The sequence below is a fragment of the Hyaena hyaena genome, unplaced genomic scaffold, assembly GCF_003009895.1.
Source record: "Hyaena hyaena isolate Hyena2069 unplaced genomic scaffold, ASM300989v1 scaffold_638, whole genome shotgun sequence".
Classification (NCBI taxonomy): Eukaryota; Metazoa; Chordata; class Mammalia; order Carnivora; family Hyaenidae; genus Hyaena; species Hyaena hyaena.
In genome coordinates, this window is record NW_024081270.1 from 132,163 (window position 1) to 154,642 (window position 22,480).

General features: G+C 40.2%; 1 protein-coding gene across 1 annotated transcript in view; it reads left to right on the plus strand.

The window, feature by feature from the left end:
- The window catches only part of MMP20 (matrix metallopeptidase 20), a 58,516-nt gene that overhangs the window by 27,544 nt on the left and 8,492 nt on the right, over positions 1–22,480 (plus strand). Inside the window, exons 7-8 of the mRNA XM_039216554.1 lie at positions 7,247–7,383; positions 8,533–8,689. Of these exons, the coding sequence (XP_039072485.1) occupies positions 7,247–7,383; positions 8,533–8,689 (294 nt within the window). The remainder of the gene's footprint in view (positions 1–7,246; positions 7,384–8,532; positions 8,690–22,480) is intronic.

The window sequence follows — 22,480 nt, forward strand, 5'->3', positions numbered from 1 at the left end:
TCAATATTACTTTGGCTATTCGGGGTCTTTTGTGGTTCCATACAAATTTTAGGATAATTCTAGTTTTGAGAAGAATGCTGGTACCTTTTTTATTGGGATTGCATTGAATGTGTAGATTGCTTTGCATAGTAATGATATTTAACTACATTCTTCCAATCCATGAGCATGGAATGTTTTTCCATTTCTTTGTGTCTTCTTCAATTTCCTTTGTAAGTTTTCTATAGTTTTCATCATACAGATCTCTTATATCTTTGGTTAGTTTTATTCCTAGGTATTTTATGGTTTTTTGTGCAATAGTGAATGGGATCGGTTTCTTGATTTCTCTTTCTGTTGCTTCATTGTTGGTGTATAAAAATGCAACCGATTTCTGTACGTTGATTTTGTACCCTGCAACCTTGCTGAATTAATGGATCAGTTCTAGTAGGCTTCTGGTGGAGTCTGTCAGGTTTTCTATGTAAAGTATCATGTCGTCTGCGAAAAGTGAAAGTTTGACTTCCTCTTTGCCAATTCTGATGCATTTGATTTCCTTTTGTTGTCTGATGGCTGATGCTAGGACTTCCAACACTATGTTAAACAACAGTGGTGAGAGTGGACATCCCTGTCGTGTTCCTGATCTCATGGGGAAAGCTCTCAGTTTTTCCTCGTTGAGGATGTTGTTAGTTGAGGGCTTCTCATAGATGGCTTTTATGATGTTTAAGTAAGTTCCTTCTATTCCGACTTTTTCGAGTGTCTTTATTAAGAAGGGATGCTGTATCTTATCAAATGCTTTTTCTGCATCTATCGACAAGATCATATGGTTTTTATCTTTTCTTTTGTTGATGTGATGTATCACATTGATTGATTTTGTAAATATTTAACTAGCCCTGTAACCCAGAAGTGAATCCCATTTGATCCTGGTGGATAATTCTTTTCATGTGCAGTTGGATTCGATTTGCAAGTATCTTGTTGAGGATTTTTGCATTTGTATTCATCAAGGATATTGGCCTGTAGTTCTCCTTTTTTGCTGGGTCTCTCTCTGGCTTGGGAATCAAAGTGATGCTGGCTTCATAAAATGAGTCTGGAAGTTTTCCTTCGATTTCTATTTTTTGGAATAGCTTGAGAAGAATGGGTATTAATTCTGTTTTAAATGTGTGCTAGAATTCCCCAGGGAAGCCCTCTGGCCCAGGGCTCTTATTTGTTGGGAGATTTTTGATAACTGATTTGATTTCCTCACTCGTTATGGGTCTGTTCAGATTTTCTATCTCTTCCGGTGTGAATTTTGGTAGTATGTGAATTTTGGTAGTGTGTGGTAGTGGTAGGAATTTGTCCATTTCTTCTAAGTTGTCCAATTGGTTGGCATATAATTTTTCATGGTATTCCCTGATAATTGCTTGTATTTCTGAGGGATTGGTTGTAATCAGTCCATTTTCATTCATGATTTTGTCTATTTGGGTGCTCTCTCTTATCTTTTTGAGAAGCCTGGCTAGAGATTTGTCAATTTTGTTTATTTTTTCAAAAAACCAACTCTTGGTTTCATTGCTCTGTTCAACTATTTCTTTGGTTTCTATATTGTTTATTTCTGCCCTGATTTTTATTATTTCTCTTCTCCTACTGGGTTTGGGGTGCTCTTATTGCTCTCCCTCTAGTTCCTTTAGGTGTACTGTTAGATTTTGCACTTGTGCTTTTTCTAATTTCTTGAAATAGGCAATGTACTTGGAGTACATTGGAGTGCAATGGAGTGCAATGTACTTTCCTCTTAGGACTGCCTTTGTCGCCTCCCATAGAGTTTGGATTGTTGTATTTTCATTTTCATTTGTTTACATATATTTTTAAATTTCTTCTCTAATAGCCTGATTGGCCCATTCATTCTTTAGTAGGGTGTTCTTTAACCTCCATGTTTTTGGAGGTTTTCCAGAATTCTTCCTGGGATTGATTTCAAGTTTCATAGCATTGTGATCTGAAAGTGTGCATGGCATGATCTCAATTCTTTTATATTTATTGAGGGCTGCTTTATGTCCCAGTATGTGATCTAGCTTGGAGAATGTGCCATGCACATGAGAAGAAAGTGAATTCCATGGCCTCAGGATGTAGAGGTCTAAATATATCTGTCAAATCCATCTGGTCCAATGTGTCATTCAAGTCCATTGTGTCTTTAGTGATTTTCTGTCTAGTTGATCTATCTTGCTGTAAGCGAAGTATTAAAGTCCCCTGCTATTCGCACATTCTTATCCATATGATTGTTTCTCTTTGTAATTAATTGTTTTATAAATTTAGGTGCTCCCATATTTGGTGTGTAGACATTTATAATTGTTCTTTCTTATGGATATGATACACCTGTAATTATTATGTAATGCCCTTCTTCATCCCTTGTTACTGTCTTTACTTTGAAGTCCAGTTTGTCTGATATAAGTATAGCTAATCCAGCTTTCTTTTGACTTCCAGTAGCATGATAGATTTTTTCCATCCCCTTACTTTCAGTCTGAAGGTGTCCTCAGAAATGAGTTTCTTGTAGACAGCAAATAGATGGATTTTGTTTATTTATCCATTCTGCTACCCTATATCTTTTGATTGGGGCATTTAGTCCATTTATATTCAGTATTATTATTGAAAAATATGGCTTTAGAGTCGTCGTGTCCTTTGTGGGATGTTTAGTGGTGACGAATTCTTTCAATTTTTGTTTCTTTGGAAAGACTTTTATCTCTCCTATTCTGAATCACAGGCTTGCTGGATAGAGGATTCTTGGTTGCATATTTTTTCTGTTCATCACATTGAAGATTTCCTGCCATTCCTTTCTGGCCTGCCAAGTTTCAATAGATAGGTCTGTCACCACTCTGATAGGTTTCCTTTGGATGTTAGGGCCCTTTTATCCCTAGCTGTTTTCAGAATTCTCTTTGTCCTTATATTTTGCCAGTTTCACTATGATATGTCATGCAGAAGATCGATTCAAGTTACGTCTGAGGGAGTTCTCTGTGCCTCTTGGATTTCAACGTCTGTTTCCTTCCCCAGATTGGGGAAGTTCCCTGCTATAATTTGTTCAAGGACTCCTTCAGTGCCTTTCCCTCTCTCTTCCTCTTCTCGAATTCCTATGATACAGATATTATTCCATTTGATTGTATCACTGAGCTCTCGAACTCTCCTTTCGTGTTCCTGGATCAATTTATCTCTCTTTTTCTCAGCTTCCTCTTTTTCTTTAATTGTGTCTTCCAAATAACTTATTCTCCTTTCTGCCTCTTCAATCGTGCATTGGATGCCTCCATTTTATTTTGCATCTCATTTATAGCCTTTTTTAATTCATCACAACTATTTTTTTTTAAATATTTTTATTTATTTCTAGGAGAGAGAGAGAGAGACAGCGTGAGCAGGGGAGGGTCAGAGAGAGAGGGAGTCACAGACTGAAACAGGCTCCAGGCTCCGAGCTGGCAGTCAGCACAGAGCCCGACGCGGGGCTCGAACCCACGAACCGCGAGATCATGACCTGAGCGAAAGTCGGACGTTTAACCGACTAAGCCACCCAGGCACCCCCATCACAACTATTTTTAAGCTCCATAGTCTTTGTAGCCATAGTTTCTCTTATGTCTTCCATGCCTTTTTCAAGCCCAGCAATTAGTTTTATGACTGTTGTTCTAAATTCTTGTTCAGATATGTTGCTTATATCTGTTTTGAGCAGTTCTTTAGCTGTCAGTTCTTCCTGGAATTTCTTTGGAGGGGAGTTCTTCCGTTTCATCATTTTGGTTAGCTTTCTATCTCTTGTTAGTTTTAAAAGCTTGTTATGCCCCTGTGAGTGCTGCTGTACCAAAGAAGTCTCTTTGACTGTCCAGGGCCTATCCTTTCAGAAAGTGTTCTTTGAATGGTGTCTCTTGGTCTCTTTTGTTGAGGCCTTGGTTATTTTATTTTCCTACTCATAGTGGTATTTGGGACTCTCCACCATGTGTGCTTTGGCTTGTTTCTTGAGGTAGCCCTGGAAAAGAAAACAGACAGACAAACACACAGGGAACAGAGGCACACAAACACACAGACAAATCCAACAAACACACAAACAGAAAGGGAAAAAGAAAAAAAGGAGGGACACATACAAAAAAAAAAAGAAAGAAAGAAAGAGAAAGAAAGAAAAAGAAAAAAAAAGGAAGGAGGGAAGATGAGTAATTAAAATAAAAATACATAAAAAAAGAAGAAAATAAAAGGAAAAAGAAAAAAAAAACCAATAGACAAAGGACAGTCTAAAGCATAGAACCAGAATTCCAGCTACAAATAAAGAGCCGGGTGTATGCAGTGCTGGTGGAAGAGCATAAAGGAAGAGAAATGATAGGGCAGGGAAGAAGCGAAACTGGAAATGAAATGAGCAGGCAGAAGGAATGAGAGGCTTTTCTCAAAAAGAGAAAGAAGGGAATATGGTTGCAGAGGAGGCGAAAGAAATGACGATGATGCTACTCAAAGAAACTGTATAGTCTAATTGCTCCAGAGAGAAAGAGATAAAAAGGTAGTGTGGAGGTGTAGAATTTACATCTAGAGAATGGATTAAATGCGACTGTTTAAGTAAGCCAGTGACCAGAATTAATCAGGGCAGTGCATCCATGTTGGTCTTGCCCCGGCTCTGGAAAAAAAAAAAAAAAAAAAAAAAAAAGCAGCTCTCTAGCAGGGATAGACATGGTTTGGTCCAATGCGTCCCGCGGGGTTATGAGGAAAAGAGTGGTGGCGCCCCAATCCCTTCTCAAACCAAGCATTGCAAGTCACTCTTTTGGGTGTGATCTCCCTGTGCAGGGGGCGTAGCCAAGGTGGGCCATACTCTGTATCCCAAGCCAGGCCTCGTTTCCAGATCTCAGTCTGTGTGCCCCATTGAAATTGCCCAAAATATAAACTCACAGGCAAGCCCCTCAGAGTGGTTTCAAGCCTCTTGCCTTCCTCCTGGGGATCGAGCCAGAAGCCCCTGCTCCTGTCTCCTCCAGGTCAGACTGGTGACCAAGGAGCAGTTTCACCCGGGGTCGCCTGGGATGAGTGTGTCCTACCTAGGGTCAGCTGGACAGCAGGAAACCAGGTCTCTCTGTGTCCCGTCGCCTGAAATGCAAACTCGCGGGCAAATCTCCCAATTTTAAGCCTTTCGCCTCCCCTCTAGGGATCCAGCTAAGCCAGAAGCACAAAGGCGTGGCCACCGCGCATCCTCTCCAGGTCGAGCTGGCAAGCGGGGAGCAGTTTCCCAGGGGGTCGCCTGGGACAAGTGCGTCCCACCTAGGGTCAGCTGGAGAGCAGGAAACTGGATCCCTCTGTGTCCCGAGGGGAGGTTTTTCTCTTCTCCAGTGACAGGGACAGTGTCTTGAGCAGTTTCAGACACTCTTTCTTTTTTCCCCTAGACTCACCACGGCTCCCCGCAAGGGGGATCCCCCTCTCTCTCTGTGTCTCCTGTCCCAGCCCGATTTTATCTTCCTCAGTTCGCACCCACGCTATAAGGTTTTCTCAGCGGACTCTGTCTCCTTTTCCTCCCAAACTCCTGGATTCTGTAAGGCTTCCTGTGGCTTCAGGCCTTCACCGTGTGAGACATGGGGGTGAGTGAAATGTACGGAGCTCCCTACTTCTCCGCCATCTTGTTTCCTTCAGCAAATAATAATCTTTAGAATTGACAACACCTAGCTGTATGGCACTTTACAGTTTATAATGCACTTTCCTATTATCTTCTCAGATCCTCGTAGTGATCTCAGGGGACAGACAAGGTATTATTAGTTGCATCTAAGACATCATAGGACTGAGCTTGGAGATGCCAGTCAGAGTTAGAACCCAAGCCCACATCTTCTAAAACAAGATGTGCTTTTCCTTCTGCATCACGACGCCACTTGGGAAATATGAAGACATGTCTCTTGTAATAAAACTCTTTTAAATTTCAACATCAGCTTCCACCACTTCACCTGGGACACCTTCACCAAACCGCTGAATATGACGGAACTTCCATCCTGTGGGGCATGCTCTGTGTGCCCAGAGCATCCTGAACTTGACCCTGCAGCATAGCTGCCTGGTTGTAATTATAGTTGTAGCCACCTAATCAACTATCTGTCTGAGTTATACTTGCCTAATTACATACCTGACTGTATTACTGGGTGGTAAGCTCCTTGGGGGCTGGGCCTGGGTCTGTTCAGTGTTTCATCTTTTTTTTTTTTTAATGTTTTATTTATTTTTTTGAGAGAGAGTGACATGAGCAGGGGAGGGTCAGAGAAAGAGGGAGACAGAGAATCCGAAGACAGGCTCTAGGCTCTGAGCTGTCAGCACAGAGCTCAACACAGGGCTCGAACCCATGGACCATGAGATCATGACTTGAGCCGAAGTCAGATGCTCAATCGACTGAGCCACACAGGCACCCCATGTTCAGTGTCTTATCTTTAACATCTCCCACAGTCCCTGCTGATAAGTGCTCACAAATATTTGTTAAATTAACTGAACACAAAAACTCAATGTAGGATTGAGGAGTTCCTACACTGTCTACCCAGAAAATTAAATGTCAAACTTTATCACAGGTTACTGTCTATAAATAATTTTGTGTATAGATTCTAATTTCTACAGAGTCAAGTAAACTACTTACATTTTATAAAATTGATTTTCACTTCCAAAATTCAAAATGGACCACATTTAAATGGAAAGTTTCAGGCCTTGCGATACTGTCACAGTTTAAGGAAACAGTATTGGATGAGTTGTTAAACCTTGAGTTAATTTGCGTGTGCTAGATTTTCTGTTGATAAGCTATCAGTTTCAAGGATATAAACACTTTCAATAGTTAAGTATATAGCAGCATAACTGATCACTATTAATATTCTTGCTCACTTCATTTACAATAACTTGCTTCTCCCAACCACAAAGTTTTGGTTTGTTTGTAATGGTCATAATGGTCACCTGGATTATATTTTATTTTTGTGAAATTTTGATTTTAAAAAGATCAAAATATGAGAGGGACGTGTGTATCAAGTGATATTTGGAATTGTAAGGTGCACATTGTAAGGTGCTTAAATGTGTAAATCACCAGTGCTCTCTCTATGCTGTCTCCTTCCGCGTCTTGAACATCCTTAAATAAATGAAGGAAAGGGGATTGCAGAGATGCTAAAAGGACAAAAAGGGAACAAAAAGGGAAAAGAGCTGTTTTCTAAGGTAATAAAACTCATGTTCTCCTTACAAACAAGACAAGGGTGAGAGGTATTTAGAAATGGCCTGTGGTGTGTGGCTTGCAGTACGTTTCAGTCCAAGTCCATTTAAGATCAACCCTGACCTTGATGTCTTGTCCGTTGGCCCACAGGATTTTCTGGCGTCGTCAGGTGCACATGATGGCAGGGATCCGGCCCAGCACCATTACCAGTTCCTTCCCCCAGCTCATGTCCAATGTGGACGCGGCATACGAAGTGGCCGAGAGGGGCACTGCCTACTTCTTCAAAGGTACTCGACAGAGCCCTGAAGGGAAGGCACAGCAGGGCTAGGGCCTGGAACGCTGGACGTCTAGTGCTGTCAGCCTCTGTTGTGCGATCGTGGAGCGTGTTCCTGTCACCACTCTGCTGTTGTAACGGCAGGAATGGTGATGACTCTCAGAGCCAGGGCCCTACCCTGGGCAGACACCGTGCTAAGTGACAGTACCTGGGGGCTACAGGCGTGGCCCCTGCCCACAGAGCGGCACACTCCACTGAGATCCTCCAGTGAGCAGAAGCCAGCGTGGAGCCCCCTGGGGCTGCTGGGCCCTGCTGGAGGCAGCCGGGCGAGGCCTCGGGACGTGGGCACGCACAGTGTCACTCCCTGCCTCCAGCCCTTTGCTGTTTGAGTGACTCTGGGAAATTCTCTAAGGGCTCCTGTGCACAGTGACTACAGCAACATCAACCTTAGAGATGAGACAATGGCTAGCCAGTGGACGTTACCCAGTTAGTGGCAACTGTCAGTTTTAGCTTCTTGTTCTTGATGCCGAGGCTAGGTAAAGATGGAAGGCTAGTGCCCGCTTACGAATCACAGCATTTGCATGCCCCACGCCCGCCCTCTCCCACGCATGCATACGAGACCCAAATGAGATGATACACATGGAAGGTATTTTGAAAAAAATAATATGTTAAATTAAGACAAAATCGTATCAACCTTATTGCTTTCTTAAGGCATCATTTGAGATTCTTGCCTCCAGAATAGTTTTAATTGAATAAAAGTTTATATATTGGGTAATAGCCATGGCGAATATCCCATAAACCACTCCCATTCGTGACCCCGCATAGAAATCCTCATGAATGAAGTGGCACTCACTGAGCGGCACAGAGTTTTTGTAAACTTTTTTTTAATAAATTTTTTAAGGTTGTTGGGTTTTGTTTTTGTTATTGTTTTTTCAAGGGCGAAAGAGAGTGAGTGCGTGCACAAGAGCAGAGAGGGGCAGGCAGAGAAAAGGAGAGAGAGAATCCCAGGCAGGTCTGCACCATCAGCGCAGAGCCCCATTTGGGGGCCGAACTCACGAACCCTGAGATCACGACCTGAGCCGAGATCAAGAGTCAGAGGTTCACCCAACTGCACTGTTCAGGTGCCTCCAGAGCTTCTGTAAACTTTAATTTCTGATTTCAGGCCCCCACTACTGGATAACAAGAGGATTCCAAATGCAAGGCCCTCCTCGCACCATTTATGACTTTGGCTTCCCAAGGTACGTGCAGCGAATAGATGCTGCTGTCTACCTCAAGGATGTGCAGAAGACCCTTTTCTTTGTCGGAGATGAATACTACAGGTATGGCTTTTCTCCTTTTGACTGTGCAGATGTATTCAGTGGGAAGGGACAATCCTGCAGAAAAGAATGCAAAGCAGATTTTCAAAAAGGCCCTGGGCTCCTCTTGCCTCCTGGGCTTCCATTTACTCATGGTGGACACTGTCTCTAAGATACAAAACCATCCAAATGAGTGAAACATTCACTCATTAATCCCACTGTGTGTTCTTCTGCACATGAAACATCCTCATATTTCAGTGCACTTATTAACTGGACCTCCAGTGGCTACAGCTTCCCCAAATACATGACTACCTTGCAGGGAGTGCCTGGGGCTAGAGCTGACTCCCTGGATGTGGGTACCAATATATCCCAGAATATTCTGTGCTTTTGTGCAGAATGGATGTGGTCATGACTGTGGGGCTCTTCGAAGGAAAGTTCTGCTGAAAGGAAAAGCACTATTCCTGAGTCCTTTTATGTGACCCAGCCCATGAATGCTCCTCTTATCCAAAGTGGATCACTTAACAATGGCCCTGCCCGACCTGCAGACAGAGTAAGGCGCCATCCGCCGTCCAATCACTGCACACAGAGCCATACCTCATCCCACCTCTTGAGTTTCTGTCCTTAACGTGTTGAAGGGAGAGAACTCTCTGCCTCTACTCCCCACTCTCACTTCCAAGTTGCCGGTTCATCCAAACTTCAGAACAGGGAAGTGAGAAAACCAGATTCTAAGCCATTGACTATGCTAAATCTCTCAGGTCCATGATATGATCTGTTTGGAAGTTGGAGAGTACCCAACTTGGGTCCAAGAATTTTCATTTTTATTTTATGTCACTTACTATTTTTAAGTTTTTATTTTAATTCCAGTTAGTTAACGTACAGTGTAATATTCATTTCATGTGTACAAGGTAGTGATTCCATACTTCCACATATCACCCAGTGCTCATTAGAATAGGCACACTCCTTAATCCCCATCACATGTTTCTCCAATTCCCTGCCCACCTCCCCTCTGTAACAATCAGTTTGTTCTCTAGTTAAGAGTCTGTTTCTTGCTTTGTCTTTCTTTCTTTTTCCCCTTTGATCATTTGCTCTTAAATTCCACATATAAGTGAAATCATGTGGTACTTGTTTTTCTCTGATTTATTTTACTTAGCATAATACTCCCTAGCCCCACCCCATGTTCTTACAAATGTCAAGACTTCATTCTCTTTGATGGTTGAGTAACATACCATTGTATATATACCCCATCTTCTATATCCATTCATCAGTCAGCAGACATAAGGGCTCTCTCTGTAGTTTGGTTGTTGTTGATAATGCTGCTAGAGACATGGTGGGGCTAGGGCCTATATCCCTTCAAATTAGTATTTTTGTACCTTTTGGATAAATACCTAGTAGTGCAGTGCTGGATCATAGGGTAGTTCTATTACCGTTTTTCCAGAGTGGCTCCACCAGTTTGCATTCCCACCAACAGTGCAAAAGGGTTCCCTTTTATCCACATCCTCACCAACACCCGTTGTTTCCCAAGTTGTTAATTTTAGCCATTCTGAGAGATGTGAGGTGGTATCTCATTGTAGTTTTGACTTAGATTTCTCTGATGATCAGTGATGTTGAGCTTTTCATGTATCTGTTGGCCATCTGTGTATCTTTTTGGAAAAAAAAGTACCTATTCAAGTGTTCTGTCCATTTTTATTTGGATTATCTGTTTTTTGGGTATTGAGTTTTATAAGTTATTTATAGATTTTGGAGACTAACCTTTTATCAGATATGTATTGGCAACTATCTTCTCCCATTCCATACATTACCTTTTAGTTTTGTTGATTGTTTCCTTCACTGTGCAGAAGGCTTTTATCTTGATGAGGTCCCAATAGTTCATTTTTCTTTTGTTCCCTTTGCCTTTGGCAACATGTTTAGTAAGAAGTTGCTACAGTAGAGGTCAGAGAAGTTACTGCATGTGTTCTCCTCTAGTATTTTCGTGGTTTCTTCTCTTACACTTAGGTGTTTCATCCATTTCATATTTATTTTTGTGTGTGGTATAAGAAAGTGGTCCAGATTCATTCTTCTTCACATTGCTGTCCAGTTTTCCCAATACCATTTGTTGAAGAGACTTTTTTCCATGAGATGTTCTTTTTAAAAAATTTTTTTAAATGTCTTATTTATTTCTGAGAGAGAGAGCATGGGCAGGGAAGGGTCAGAGAGAGAGAGAGACACAGAATCCAAAGCAGGCTCTAGGCTCTGAGCTAGCTGTCAGCACAGAGCCCGACGTGGGGCTCAAACCCACAAACCGTGAGATCATGACCTGAGCAGAAGTCGGATGCTTAACTGACTGAGCACCCAGGCACCCCTCCATTAGATATTCTTTTCTGCTTTGTTGAAGATTAATTGACCATATAGCTGTGGGTTCATTTCTGTGTTTTCTATTCTGTTCTATTGTTCTGTGTGTCTGTTTTTTTGTGCCAGTACCATACTGTCCTGATGACTTTAGCTTTGTAATATAGTTTGAAGGCCAGAATTATGATGCCTCTAGTTTTGCTTTATTTTTTGGCAAGGTTGCTTTGGCTATGCAGGATATTTGTTGTTCCATAGAAATTTTAGGATTATTTGTTATAGCTCCATAAAAAATGCTGTTGGTATTTGGATAGGGATTGTATTAAATGAGTAGATTGCTTTGGGTAGTAAAGACATTTTAACAATATTTGTTCTTCCAATCCATGACCATGGAATGTCTTTCCATTTCTTTATGGCCTCTTTAGTTTCTTTCATCAATGTTTTATAGTTTTCAGAGGACAAGTATTTCACTTTTTGGGGGAAGTTTCTTCGTAGGTATCTTATTGTTTTGGATGCAATTGTAAATGGGAATGATGCCTTAATTTCTCTTTCTGCAACTTCATGATGAGTGTATAGAAATGCAACAGATTACTGTTGATTTTATATCCTGCTACTTTTCTGAATCATTTATCAATTCTAGTAGATTTTTGGTGTAGTCTTTCAGATTTTCTTTTTCTTTTTCTTTTTTTTTCAAATTTAAATTCAAGTTAGTTGATAGACAGTGTAGTCTTGGCTTCAGGAGTAGAACTCGATGATTCATCACTTACATACAACACCCAGTGCTCATCCTGACAAGTGTCCTCCTTAATGCCCGTCACTCATCTAACCCATCTCCCCACCCACCTCCCTCCATCAACACTCAATTTGTTCTCTGTATTTAAGAGCTTCTTATGGTTTTCCTCCCTCTCTATTTTTATCTTATTTTTCCTTCCCCTACCCTATGTTCCTCTGTTGGATTTCTCAAATTCCACATATGAGTAAAATCATATGATATTTATCTTTCTCTGACTGACTGATTTTACTTAGCCTGGCACACTCTAGTTGCATTCACATTGTTGCAAATGGCCATATTTCATTATTTTTTTTATCACTAAGTAGTAGTCCACTGTGTGTGTGTGTGTGTGCGTGTACATATATATTTTATCACTAAGTAGTAGTCCACTGTGTGTGTGTATGTGTGTGTATATACATATATATAATCTTCTTTATCCATTCACCAGTCAATGGACATTTGGGCTCTTTCCAGAATTTGGTTATTGTTGAAAGCACTGCTGTAAACATTGGAATGTATGTGGCCCTTCATGTTAGCATTTTTGTATCTTTTAGATAAATTCCTCATAATGCAATTGCTGGGTCATAGGGTAGTTCTATTAATTTTGGGGGGAAACCTCCTTTCCACAGTGACTAGACCACTTTGCATTCCCACCAACAGTGCAAAAGTGTTTCCCTTTCTCCACATATTCACCAACATCTGTTGTTTCCAGAGTTGTTAACGTTAGCCATTCTCATAGGTGTGAGGTGGTATCTCATTGTGGTTTTGATTTGTATTTAATTGATGGTGAATGATGTTGAGCATCTTTTCATGTGTCTGCTAGCCATCTGGATGTCTTCTTTAGAAAAGTATCTATTCTTGTCTTTTGCCCATTTATTCACTGGATTATTTGTTTTTCAGGTGTTGAGTTTGGTAAGTTGATTATAGATTTTGGATACTACCCTTTATCTGATATGTCATTTGCAAAAATCTTTTCCCATTTCATCAATTGTCTTTTAGTTTTGTTGATTGTTTCCTTTGCAATGCAGGGGTTTTTATCTTGATGAGGTCCCAATATTTCATTTTTTGTTTCCCTTGTCTCTGAAAACACGTCAAGTAAGAAGTTGCTGCAGCCAAAGCCAAAGAGGTTGCTGCCTTGTTCTCCTCTAGGATTTTGACGGTTTCCTGTCTCACATTTAGGTCATATAGATTTACTATATAGAGTATCATATATATTATCTGCAAATAGTGAATGTTTTACTTCTTCTGTGCCTATCTGAATGCCTTTTATTTCTTTTTATTGATCAATTGCTGTGGCTAGGACTTCCAGTACTATGTTAAATAACAGAGGTGACAGTGGGCATCCCTATCTTTTTTAAAGTTTATTCATTTATTATTTCTGAGAAATAATGAGTGAGTACATACAAGTGGGAGAAGGGCAGATAGAGAGTGGGAGACACAGAATCAGAAGCAGATGAAGTTCTGAGCAGTCAGCACAGAGCCCAACACAGGACTTGAACTCACAAACCATAAGATGATGACCTGAGCTGAAGTCAGACGTTTAACCAACTGAGCCACCCAAGCATCCCATCTATCTTCTTGACTGTAGAGGGGAAGCTCTTATTTTTTCCCCATTGAGGATGATATTAGCTGTGGGTTTTTTGTATATTTCCTTTATTATGCTGAGGTCTGTTCCCTCTATACCTACTTTGTGGAGGGTTTTTATCATGAATGAATGTTGTGCTTTGTCAAATGCTTTTTCTGCATCCATTGAAATGATCATACTGTTCTTATCCTTTCTTTTATTGTCTTTTATTATGATATATCACATTGATATGTAAATATTGAAACACTCTTGCAACTCAGGAATAAATCCCATTTGATCGTGGTGAATGATTTTTTAAATGTATTATTGGATTTAATTTCTTATTATCTTGTTGGGAACTTTTACATCCATGGTCATCAGGGATATTGGGCTATAGTTCTCTTTTTTAGTGGGGACTTTGTCTGGTTTTGGTGTCAGGGTAATGCTAGCCTCATAGAATGAATTTGGAAGTTTTCCTTCCTTCCTTTTTTTTTTTTTTTTTTGTAATAGTTTGAGAAGAATAGGTATTAACTGTTCTCTAAATGTTTGGTAGAATTTGCCTGTGAATCCGTCTGATTCTGGACTTAAATTTGTTGAGACTGCTTTGATTATTGATTCAATTTCTTCACTGCTTACTGGTTTTTTCAGTTTTTCTATTTCTTTCTGTTTCAGTTTCGTATGTTTCTAGGAATATATCCATTTCTTCCAGGTTGTCCGATTTGTTGGCATATAGCTTTTCATAGTATTCTCATAATTGTTTGTATTTTATTTAGGTCCTTTCTCTCTCTCCCTCTCTCTCTCTCTCCTCTGTCTCTGTCTCTTTCTGTCTCTCTCAATAAGTGTGGCTAGAGATATATCAATTTTATTAATATTTTCAAAGAACCAGCTCCTGGTTTCATTAATCTGTTCTATTGGGGATTTTTTTATGGTCTCTATATCATTTATTTATGCTCTAATTTATATTATTTCCTTCCTTCTACTGGTTTTAGGTTTTATTTATTGTTCTTTTTCTAGCTCCTTTAGGTGTTAGATTAGATTGTGTATTTGAGATCTTTCTTGCTTCTTGAGATAGACCTGTAAACTACCCTCTCACTTTTGCTGCATCCCGAAAGTTTTGGACCATTGTGTTTTTATTTTCATTTGTTTCCATGTATTTTTTTTTATTTCTTCTTTTGATTCCCTGGATGACTCATTCATTGCTTAGTAGTATGTTATTTAACCTCCATATATTTGTGGTCTTTCTAAATTTTTTCTTGTGATTGACTTCTAGTTTCATAGCAGTGTTGTCAGAAAGGTACATGATATGACTTAAATCTTCTTGTATTTGTTGTGGCCTGTTTTGTGGCTTAATATGTGATCTATTCTGGAGAATGTTCCATGTGCACCCGAAAAGAATCTCTATTCTGCTCTTTTAGGATGGAGTGTTCTGAATATATCAGTTAAGCCCATCTGGTCCAGTGTATCATCCAAAGCTATTATTTCCTGCCTGGTTTTCTGTTTAGATGATCTGTCCATTGGTGTAAGTGGGGTGTTAAAGTCCCCTACTATAATGGTGTTATTATCAAGGAGTTTCTTTATGGCTGTTGTTGTTTTACATACTTGGGTGTCTCTCGTTGGGGGCATAAGTATTTGTAATTGTTAGATCTTCTTGTTGGATAGATCCCTTAATAATGATATAATGTCCTTCTTCATTTCTTGTTATGGCTCTTGTTTTAAAGTATAATTTGTCTGATGTTAGTACTATGAGCCTGGCTTTGTTTGGCATCCGTTAGCATGATAGATGATTCTCCATACTCTCACTTTCAATCCACAGGTGTCTTTAGGACTAAAATGAATTTCTTGTAGGCAAATTGGTCTTGTTTTTGTTTTTGCGGTTTTTTAAAAAATCTATTCTGATACCTATATCTTTTTTTTTTTTTTTTTTTTTATTTCTAGGAGAGAGAGAGAGAGACAGCGTAGCAGGGGAGGGTCAGAGAGAGAGGGGGAGTCACAGACTGAAACAGGCTCCAGGCTCTGAGCTGGCAGTCAGCACAGAGCCCGACGCAGGGCCCGAACCCACCAACCGCGAGATCATGACCCAAGCGAAAGTCGGACGCTTAACCGACTACGCCACCCAGGCGCCCCTCTGATACCTATATCTTTTGATTGGAGCATTTAGTCCTTTTATAATCAGAGTAATTATTGATAAATATGTATTTATTGCCACTGTGATTGTTTCTGGAGCTTTTCTCTGATCCTTTCTTGTCTTTGTCACTTTCATGTTTTGCTGATTTTCTTTAACAATATATTTCAGTTTCTTTCTCTTTATTCTTACATGCTTATTAGTGACTTTTGATGTGTGCTTACTATTAGGTTTGTGTATAACGTCCTGTGGATCTGTGGTTACTATCAGGCTTGTATATAATGTCCTCTGCAAGTAGCATGCTGTCTGTATTAGGTTGATGGTCACTTAACTTTGAACCCATTATTTTCTCCTCTCTTCCACATGGTTTAGACATTTGTTGTATTTTCTATTCTTTCTTTGTGAGTTCCCTGACTGATTTTTTTACAGAAATATTTGTTTTTACTGCTTTTGTGTTTCTTGCATTTATACCATCACTTCTGTCTCTCCTTTCCATTCAAAGGATCCCCTTTAATATTCTTGCAGGGCAGGCTTAGTGGTCATGAACTCCTTTAGTTTTATTTGACTGGGAAACTCTTCAACTCTCCTTCTATTCTGAATCATAGCTGTGCTGGCATATCACCTATTATTAATAACCATTTCTATGGTGTAAAGGAATTTTATAAATAAGTTTTTATGTTTTTCTTCCACCTGACTGATAGCTTCTCCAAATTGCAGCCACAAAAGTTATAACTGGACAACAGATCGGGTTTGTGGAAATGAAATTTTATTTTATAGAAATAAATGCCAAACAAATGTAGACCTGCTGACTCAGGGCCACTGAGAGCCCAAGTATCATTACTCAGAGCATCATGTGGCATCCTGACCTGTCACTTCCAGTCCAGTGACTGAACCACAAAGCCAGCTATTTTTCTTTCAGAACTTCCTTTCTGAAATCCTGATAGTAATTCATTTATTAAACCCCTAATATCTGCTGGGCAGGTTCCCCCAGATCTTTATTAAGATAAAGTGGCTATAATCACAGTGCTGACATACAGGAAGATAGGTATTGAGAAGCCCAATGCCCATTGTCGATTTTCAGAGAATGAGATTGGAAATGCATGTATAAGCATGTGTGTGGGAGTGTGAGGGCATTTATGCTATGATTATTCAGTTAATTTCTCAAAGATTGCTCACAGCCTGAATCTCACTAGGGGGATTATCCACTCTCCCATTATTTCAATTCTCCATTCATTCCCTAGTCTTTGAACTAATCTACCATCTACCAGCAAAGCACACACCTCCAGCCAGGCGGAATTGAGGCTTTATAGCTAACACAAGAGGCTTGGTGAGAGGTTTTTAATTCTCTGCAAATGTAAGATTGGCAGAGTGTCTCTGATTATAATGATGCCCGATTCCCCCTAGAGGAAAGCACAATGCACCTTTCCAACTAGGCATATGTGAGTGTCTATTAAGGAAAAGTCTTAGTAATCTGTATAAAACAGATTCATTAAAATGTTGGTCTTAACTCAAATGTCAAAGGCCCATTTTTATATTATGGGAAGGAAAACACAGTAGGCACTTATAAAATTAACTTTCCTGTTTGGGGCTCCTGGGTTAAGCATCTGACTATTGATTTTGTCTCAGGTCACAAACCATGAGATCAAGTCCCGCATTGGGCTCTGCACTGACAGGACAGAGTCCGGTTGGGATTCTCTTTTTGCCCCTCCCCTGCTTGCCGTCTCTCCTCTCTCACAAAATAAATATACAGTTAAAAATAATAAGGGGCGCCTGGCTGGCTTAGTCGGTTAAGCGTCCGACTTTCGCTTAGGTCATGATCTCGCGGTTCGTGGGTTCGAGCCCCGCGTCGGGCTCTGTGCTGACTGCCAGCTCAGAGCCTGGAGCCTGTTTCGGAGTCTGGGACTCCCTCTCTCTCTGACCCTCCCCTGCTCATGCTGTTTCTCTCTCTCTCTCTCTCTCCTAGAGATAAATTTTAAAAAACATTAAAAATAATAATAATAATAATAATAATAATAATAATACAATAAAATTACCCTTCCGAGGTTATTTAGAATATTAAGTGAATAACACAAGTAGACACCTAGACCAAGCCTGGCACATAGTAGGTGCTCAAATAGAGTAACTGCTTGGTAACTGTAGGAACTTACATGGTACCCAACAAATGCTTAAAAAGTTGTGATAATTAACAAATGATTGTTGAAACCTCAACAGTTCTCTGAGCAGCAATCCAATCAGAGAGCTGGTCACAGGGAAGTTCCTTTTTAAAGACTGAAGGGCCCTAACACTGCATCGAAATTCCTACTTTTGGCAAAGCGCAGGCAATCCTTTCACCAATGAGAGTTTTCTACTTCACATACTCCAACACACCTGGTTTATGCACCAAGGAATAAGACAAACAACCTTGGCCTACAGCTCAGAAGTTCAACAAAGGCTATTGTTAGCCATTGCACTAATTCCCCTACCCTAAACTCTGTACCCCTGGTTTAGCAGAGCCGCACAGGTATGACATCTTATTGTCATGTGAAGCCATGTATTGGTTAGAAATTATGTTCAGCTGCTAGTAAAAGACACTCAAAAGGAAGCATAGTCGAAACACATAAAGGTCTGCTTTTCTCATGTATGTAATGCTCCAGGAGTTTAACAGACTTAGAGCTCACAAGGTGAGTCCATGCTCACTAGAGACCCAAGTTCCTTCTAACATTTTGCTCCACTGTTAACATGTAGACACCACTCTCACGGTTGCCCCAAGACTCAAGGAAGCCTCGGTCACTACATCTTATTCCAAACAGGAAAGGGAGGAGGGACAGCTAGGTGGCTCAGTCAGTTAAGCCTCTGACTCTTGAATTTGGCTCAGGTCATGATCTCATGGTTTGTGGGTTTGAGGCCCCACATCAGTGTGGAGCCTGCTTGGGATTCTCTCTCCCTCCCTCTGCCTATCTCTATCAAAATAAATAAATAAACTTTTAAAAGGTAAATAAATAAACGGGAAAGGGAGGAAAGACCAAAGAAGACAAATGTTCTATCAGTAAAGCACATGGCCATACTCAAAAACACAGAAGACCATGGCCTCAAGTTATAGACCAAATATTTGGTTGACAGCATGTTAGGAGTTATTTCCTTTAGTCGTTAATCAGGTTCTTCTTCGGTCCTCTTGCTGGTTCTGTCTGTGACAGAAATGATGTGCGAAGAGAAGAGAAGTCTCTGGATATGCTTGTCATCAGGGAGATTTTCCATGAACTCTGAGGGCTGGGGCCAGTTTTAGTGACTGATGTGCCATGAGACAACTATGGAAGAACTTCCCCCACTGAGGATTGAGGGTTGGCTTGGGGCCAGGTTGGTTTAGACTCTAATCTAAAAGTAAGAACTCACATGTCAGTGTAGTAGTAATTCACAGAGGAACAGACACAGAGAAGTACAAATTGAAATCTAAAAGGAAACTCTATCAGGCCAATGCCACTGTGTGCACCACCACCGTGCTTATGCCACAGTATGCCCCACCACTGTGCTAACACCACCCCAAGCTATATGATATGTTGCTTAAACTTAACAACAAGGGCTTCTTCCTCATACCTCCATTTGCTTTTACTCCTTCCTTTCCTCTTCCTGGTAGCCCCTAATGGTCCAGCTGGTTTTTCTTTCTTTACATTATTTCCATTACCTTTGGCTAATCTCTCCCTGTGGATGTTCTCTCTTGCTTACCAACAGCAGAGCAGTGGCCACACCAAGAAGTTCCTGGGGACTGGGGGTTCCCTCAACTCCATCATTCTCTGAGGCAGTCAGTGTTTTATGAATTTTGTGTACAGTGATGTGCAAATCTACAGGCCCCACCCCTTTCCATGCCTAGCGTCTATGCAGATAGACTGGAGGCATGATTGATGCAAAGTAGGACACGTTCTCCCCTTCACGATGCTCCCAGCATACTTAAGTCACCATAGAGAAATAAGTAATAAAAATAAAAAAGATGGGTAAAGTTGAGAATCTTGCTTTTTAATCTTACGTTTTTAAAGTGGCATTCCCAACTACCATTCCAATCTACACACATTGGGCATGTTTGTGCACCAGGCTTTGTGTTACGACCTTGACATTCAAGAAAGAGCTCAGAGTTTGCTGTCCAAGAGTGCAGGCAGGAGTAAGAGATTGTTCACTTCAGCAGTCCTCAGGCAACAGGGACTGCCTTTCTGTTTTGATTTCATCGTCTTCAAAAGGGAGGCAGCAATAGTATCTGCTTTGCAGGGCTGTGGGCGTAAGTGAGAAGGATGTGAATGCCTGTCCTATAATAAATGCCCAGTTCGTATGAGGCACTACACACGCTCTCAGCAAGGTGCCCCGTTGAGAGTAAATGTATAGATTTAAGAGCATTCCAAGTGCCACAGGTACCCCTGTAGAAGACTAGATGGGGATAATTGGGCTAAAACAAATAGGAAATGGCCAACTCTAGTAAAGGTGTCGAAGAAGGAACTCTTAGAGGACGTGATGACTGCACTTGAGCTTGAGAAGAAAGTAGGAGTTTCCCAGGGGGTAAGTAAGAGGATGTGTGGCTTCCAAGCAGGGATGGCAGTTGAAGCAGAGGCACTGATGACAGAAAACAGCCTGTGCATCTGGGGACAACCTCAGGCAGCTCCGTAGGGTCACAAGGGAGCCAGAATGAGAGGTGGGGCCCAAGGAGAAGAAGGTGTAGATGACAGGGGGCTGCACTTTTCCAGGGAGACCAGCATGAATTTATAGAAAAGAAGGACATATTTAAGTACCCTGAATAAGGGAGTAACCCAGTAAGATTCATAGTGTAAAAATCTCACTCTGGCAGCAGTGTGACTGGAAAAGAGGCAGATAACATGGAAAGTTGGCTAAACCAAGCAGGCCAGAACGTGATGGGAAACATCTGCAAAGCACTCAAAGGAAAAAACTCTCAACCAAGAATCCTACATTTAGCTAAACTATCTGAAAAACGGAAACCAAATGAGACATTCCAAACTGGGAGAATGTGTTGCTAGCACATCCACTTGATGAGAAATATTAGAGCAAGTTTTTCAGGCTGAAGGCAAGAAACCCTGGATGGTAATTTGAATCCACATTAAAATAACAAAGATCACCAGTAAATGCAATCCCGTAATTATGATAGATAGATAGTATAAAGGTATATTTCCTCCCTTTCCTTCTCTTAACTGATTTTTTTTAATGTTTATTTATTTTTGAAAGAGAGGGAGAGATAGAGAGTGAGCAGGGGAGGGACAAAGAGAGAGGTAGACACAGAATCTGAAGCAGGCTCCAGTCTCTGAGCTGTCAGCACAGAGCCAGACATGGGGCTCAAACTCACAAACCGGAAGATCATGACCTGAGCCAAAGTCAGATGCTTAACTGTCTGAGCCACCACCCAGGTGCCTCTGATTTTAAAATTAACTGTTTAAAACTGCACATATATATGTTTATTATTTATATGTATAAAGGTGTATTCTTGGGCCTATAACATTCAGAAACATATTTGTCAACAACAGCACAAAAGAAGTGGGTGTGAGGAAAATTGTATTAAGCTGGGGAAATGATATCAAATGGTAACGCAAATTCACAGGAACGACAAAAGAAAGCAGAAATGATAAATAAGGTTAATAAATCAAAAACTGTAAATATATACTTTCTCTTCTTTCAGCTTCTTAAGAAGACATTAAATTGTATAAAATAGTAATTAGAACAACATATTTGAGGGGTTTATAACATATACAGATGTAATAAGTATAACAACACCAAAAGGGAGAGCAAGGAATGGATTTTTTAGGAATAATGTTTCTGAATCTCAGTGGAATTTAGTATAAATCTAACAGTTTATGGTAAATTAAGGTATATATGATATGCTCTATAGCAACCACTAAGGAAATAACTTTTTAAATGTAGTGAAAAAGTAATGGAAGAAGTAAAAATGGTACATTGGAAAACCTTCACTAATGCAAAAGAAAGCATTAAGGAGGAAAAAAAGGAAGCAAAAAGACATGAGACATGTAGAAAACAAACTAAACCAGTGGATTCAGATCCAATTATATCAATAATATTAAATGTGAATGGGTTAAACAATATAATCAAATGACAGAGATTATTAGACTGGATAAAAACAAAAACAACCAAGACCCAAGTCTATGCTGTTACACAGGAGATACACTTCATATTCAAAGATACCAATAGATTGAAATTAAAAGGATGGGGAAATATCTATCATCCAAATAGCAATCATAAGAAAGCCAGAGTGGCCATGCTAATAACAGGCAAAGACTTTACAATAAAAAGTATTACTAGGGATTCAGAGGGACATTTTTTAGTGATAAAAGGGTCAATCTACCAAGAAGACAAAACAACCCAACAACAGACCCCCGAAATGCAGGGAGCCAAAAAAATAAAAAACAAACAAACAAACAAACATAACAACAAAAGAAAACCTGACAAAAATGAAGGGAGGAAACAACTAAATAATAGTAGTTGGAGCTTTCAATACTTCAGTAGTGAGCAGAGCAAGCAGAACAGCAAGATCTATAAGGCACAGAAGCCACAAGTAGCACCATGAGCCCTAATGCCTCTCTTTGGAACACTTGATGCAAGCAGAATGCACATTCTTTTCAGGTGCTTATTGCCCAGGATTGGTGACACGTTAGGACACCACACACCTGTCAACTGAATCATACCAAAGGTCTTTTCTGATCATAATGAAACAAAGACTAGAAATCAATATCAGAAGGAAAACTGGATAATTTACAAATATGTGAAAATAAACATACTCTAAAACAACTGGTGTGTCAAAGAGGAAATCACAAGAGAAATTAGAAAATATTTAAAGAAGAATGAAAAAAAAAAAAACCCCACAGCATTCAAGTACATATGGATTCAGTGATAGCAGTATCCAAAGGGAAATGCATAGCTCTAAATGCCCTTTAAAATAGAAAACCCTCAGGTTAGTAACCTAAACTTTCACCTAAGACACTGGGTAAAAGGTGCAAATGAAACCTAAAGCCAGCAGAAAGAAGGAAATAATGAAGATCATGGTGGAAATAAATG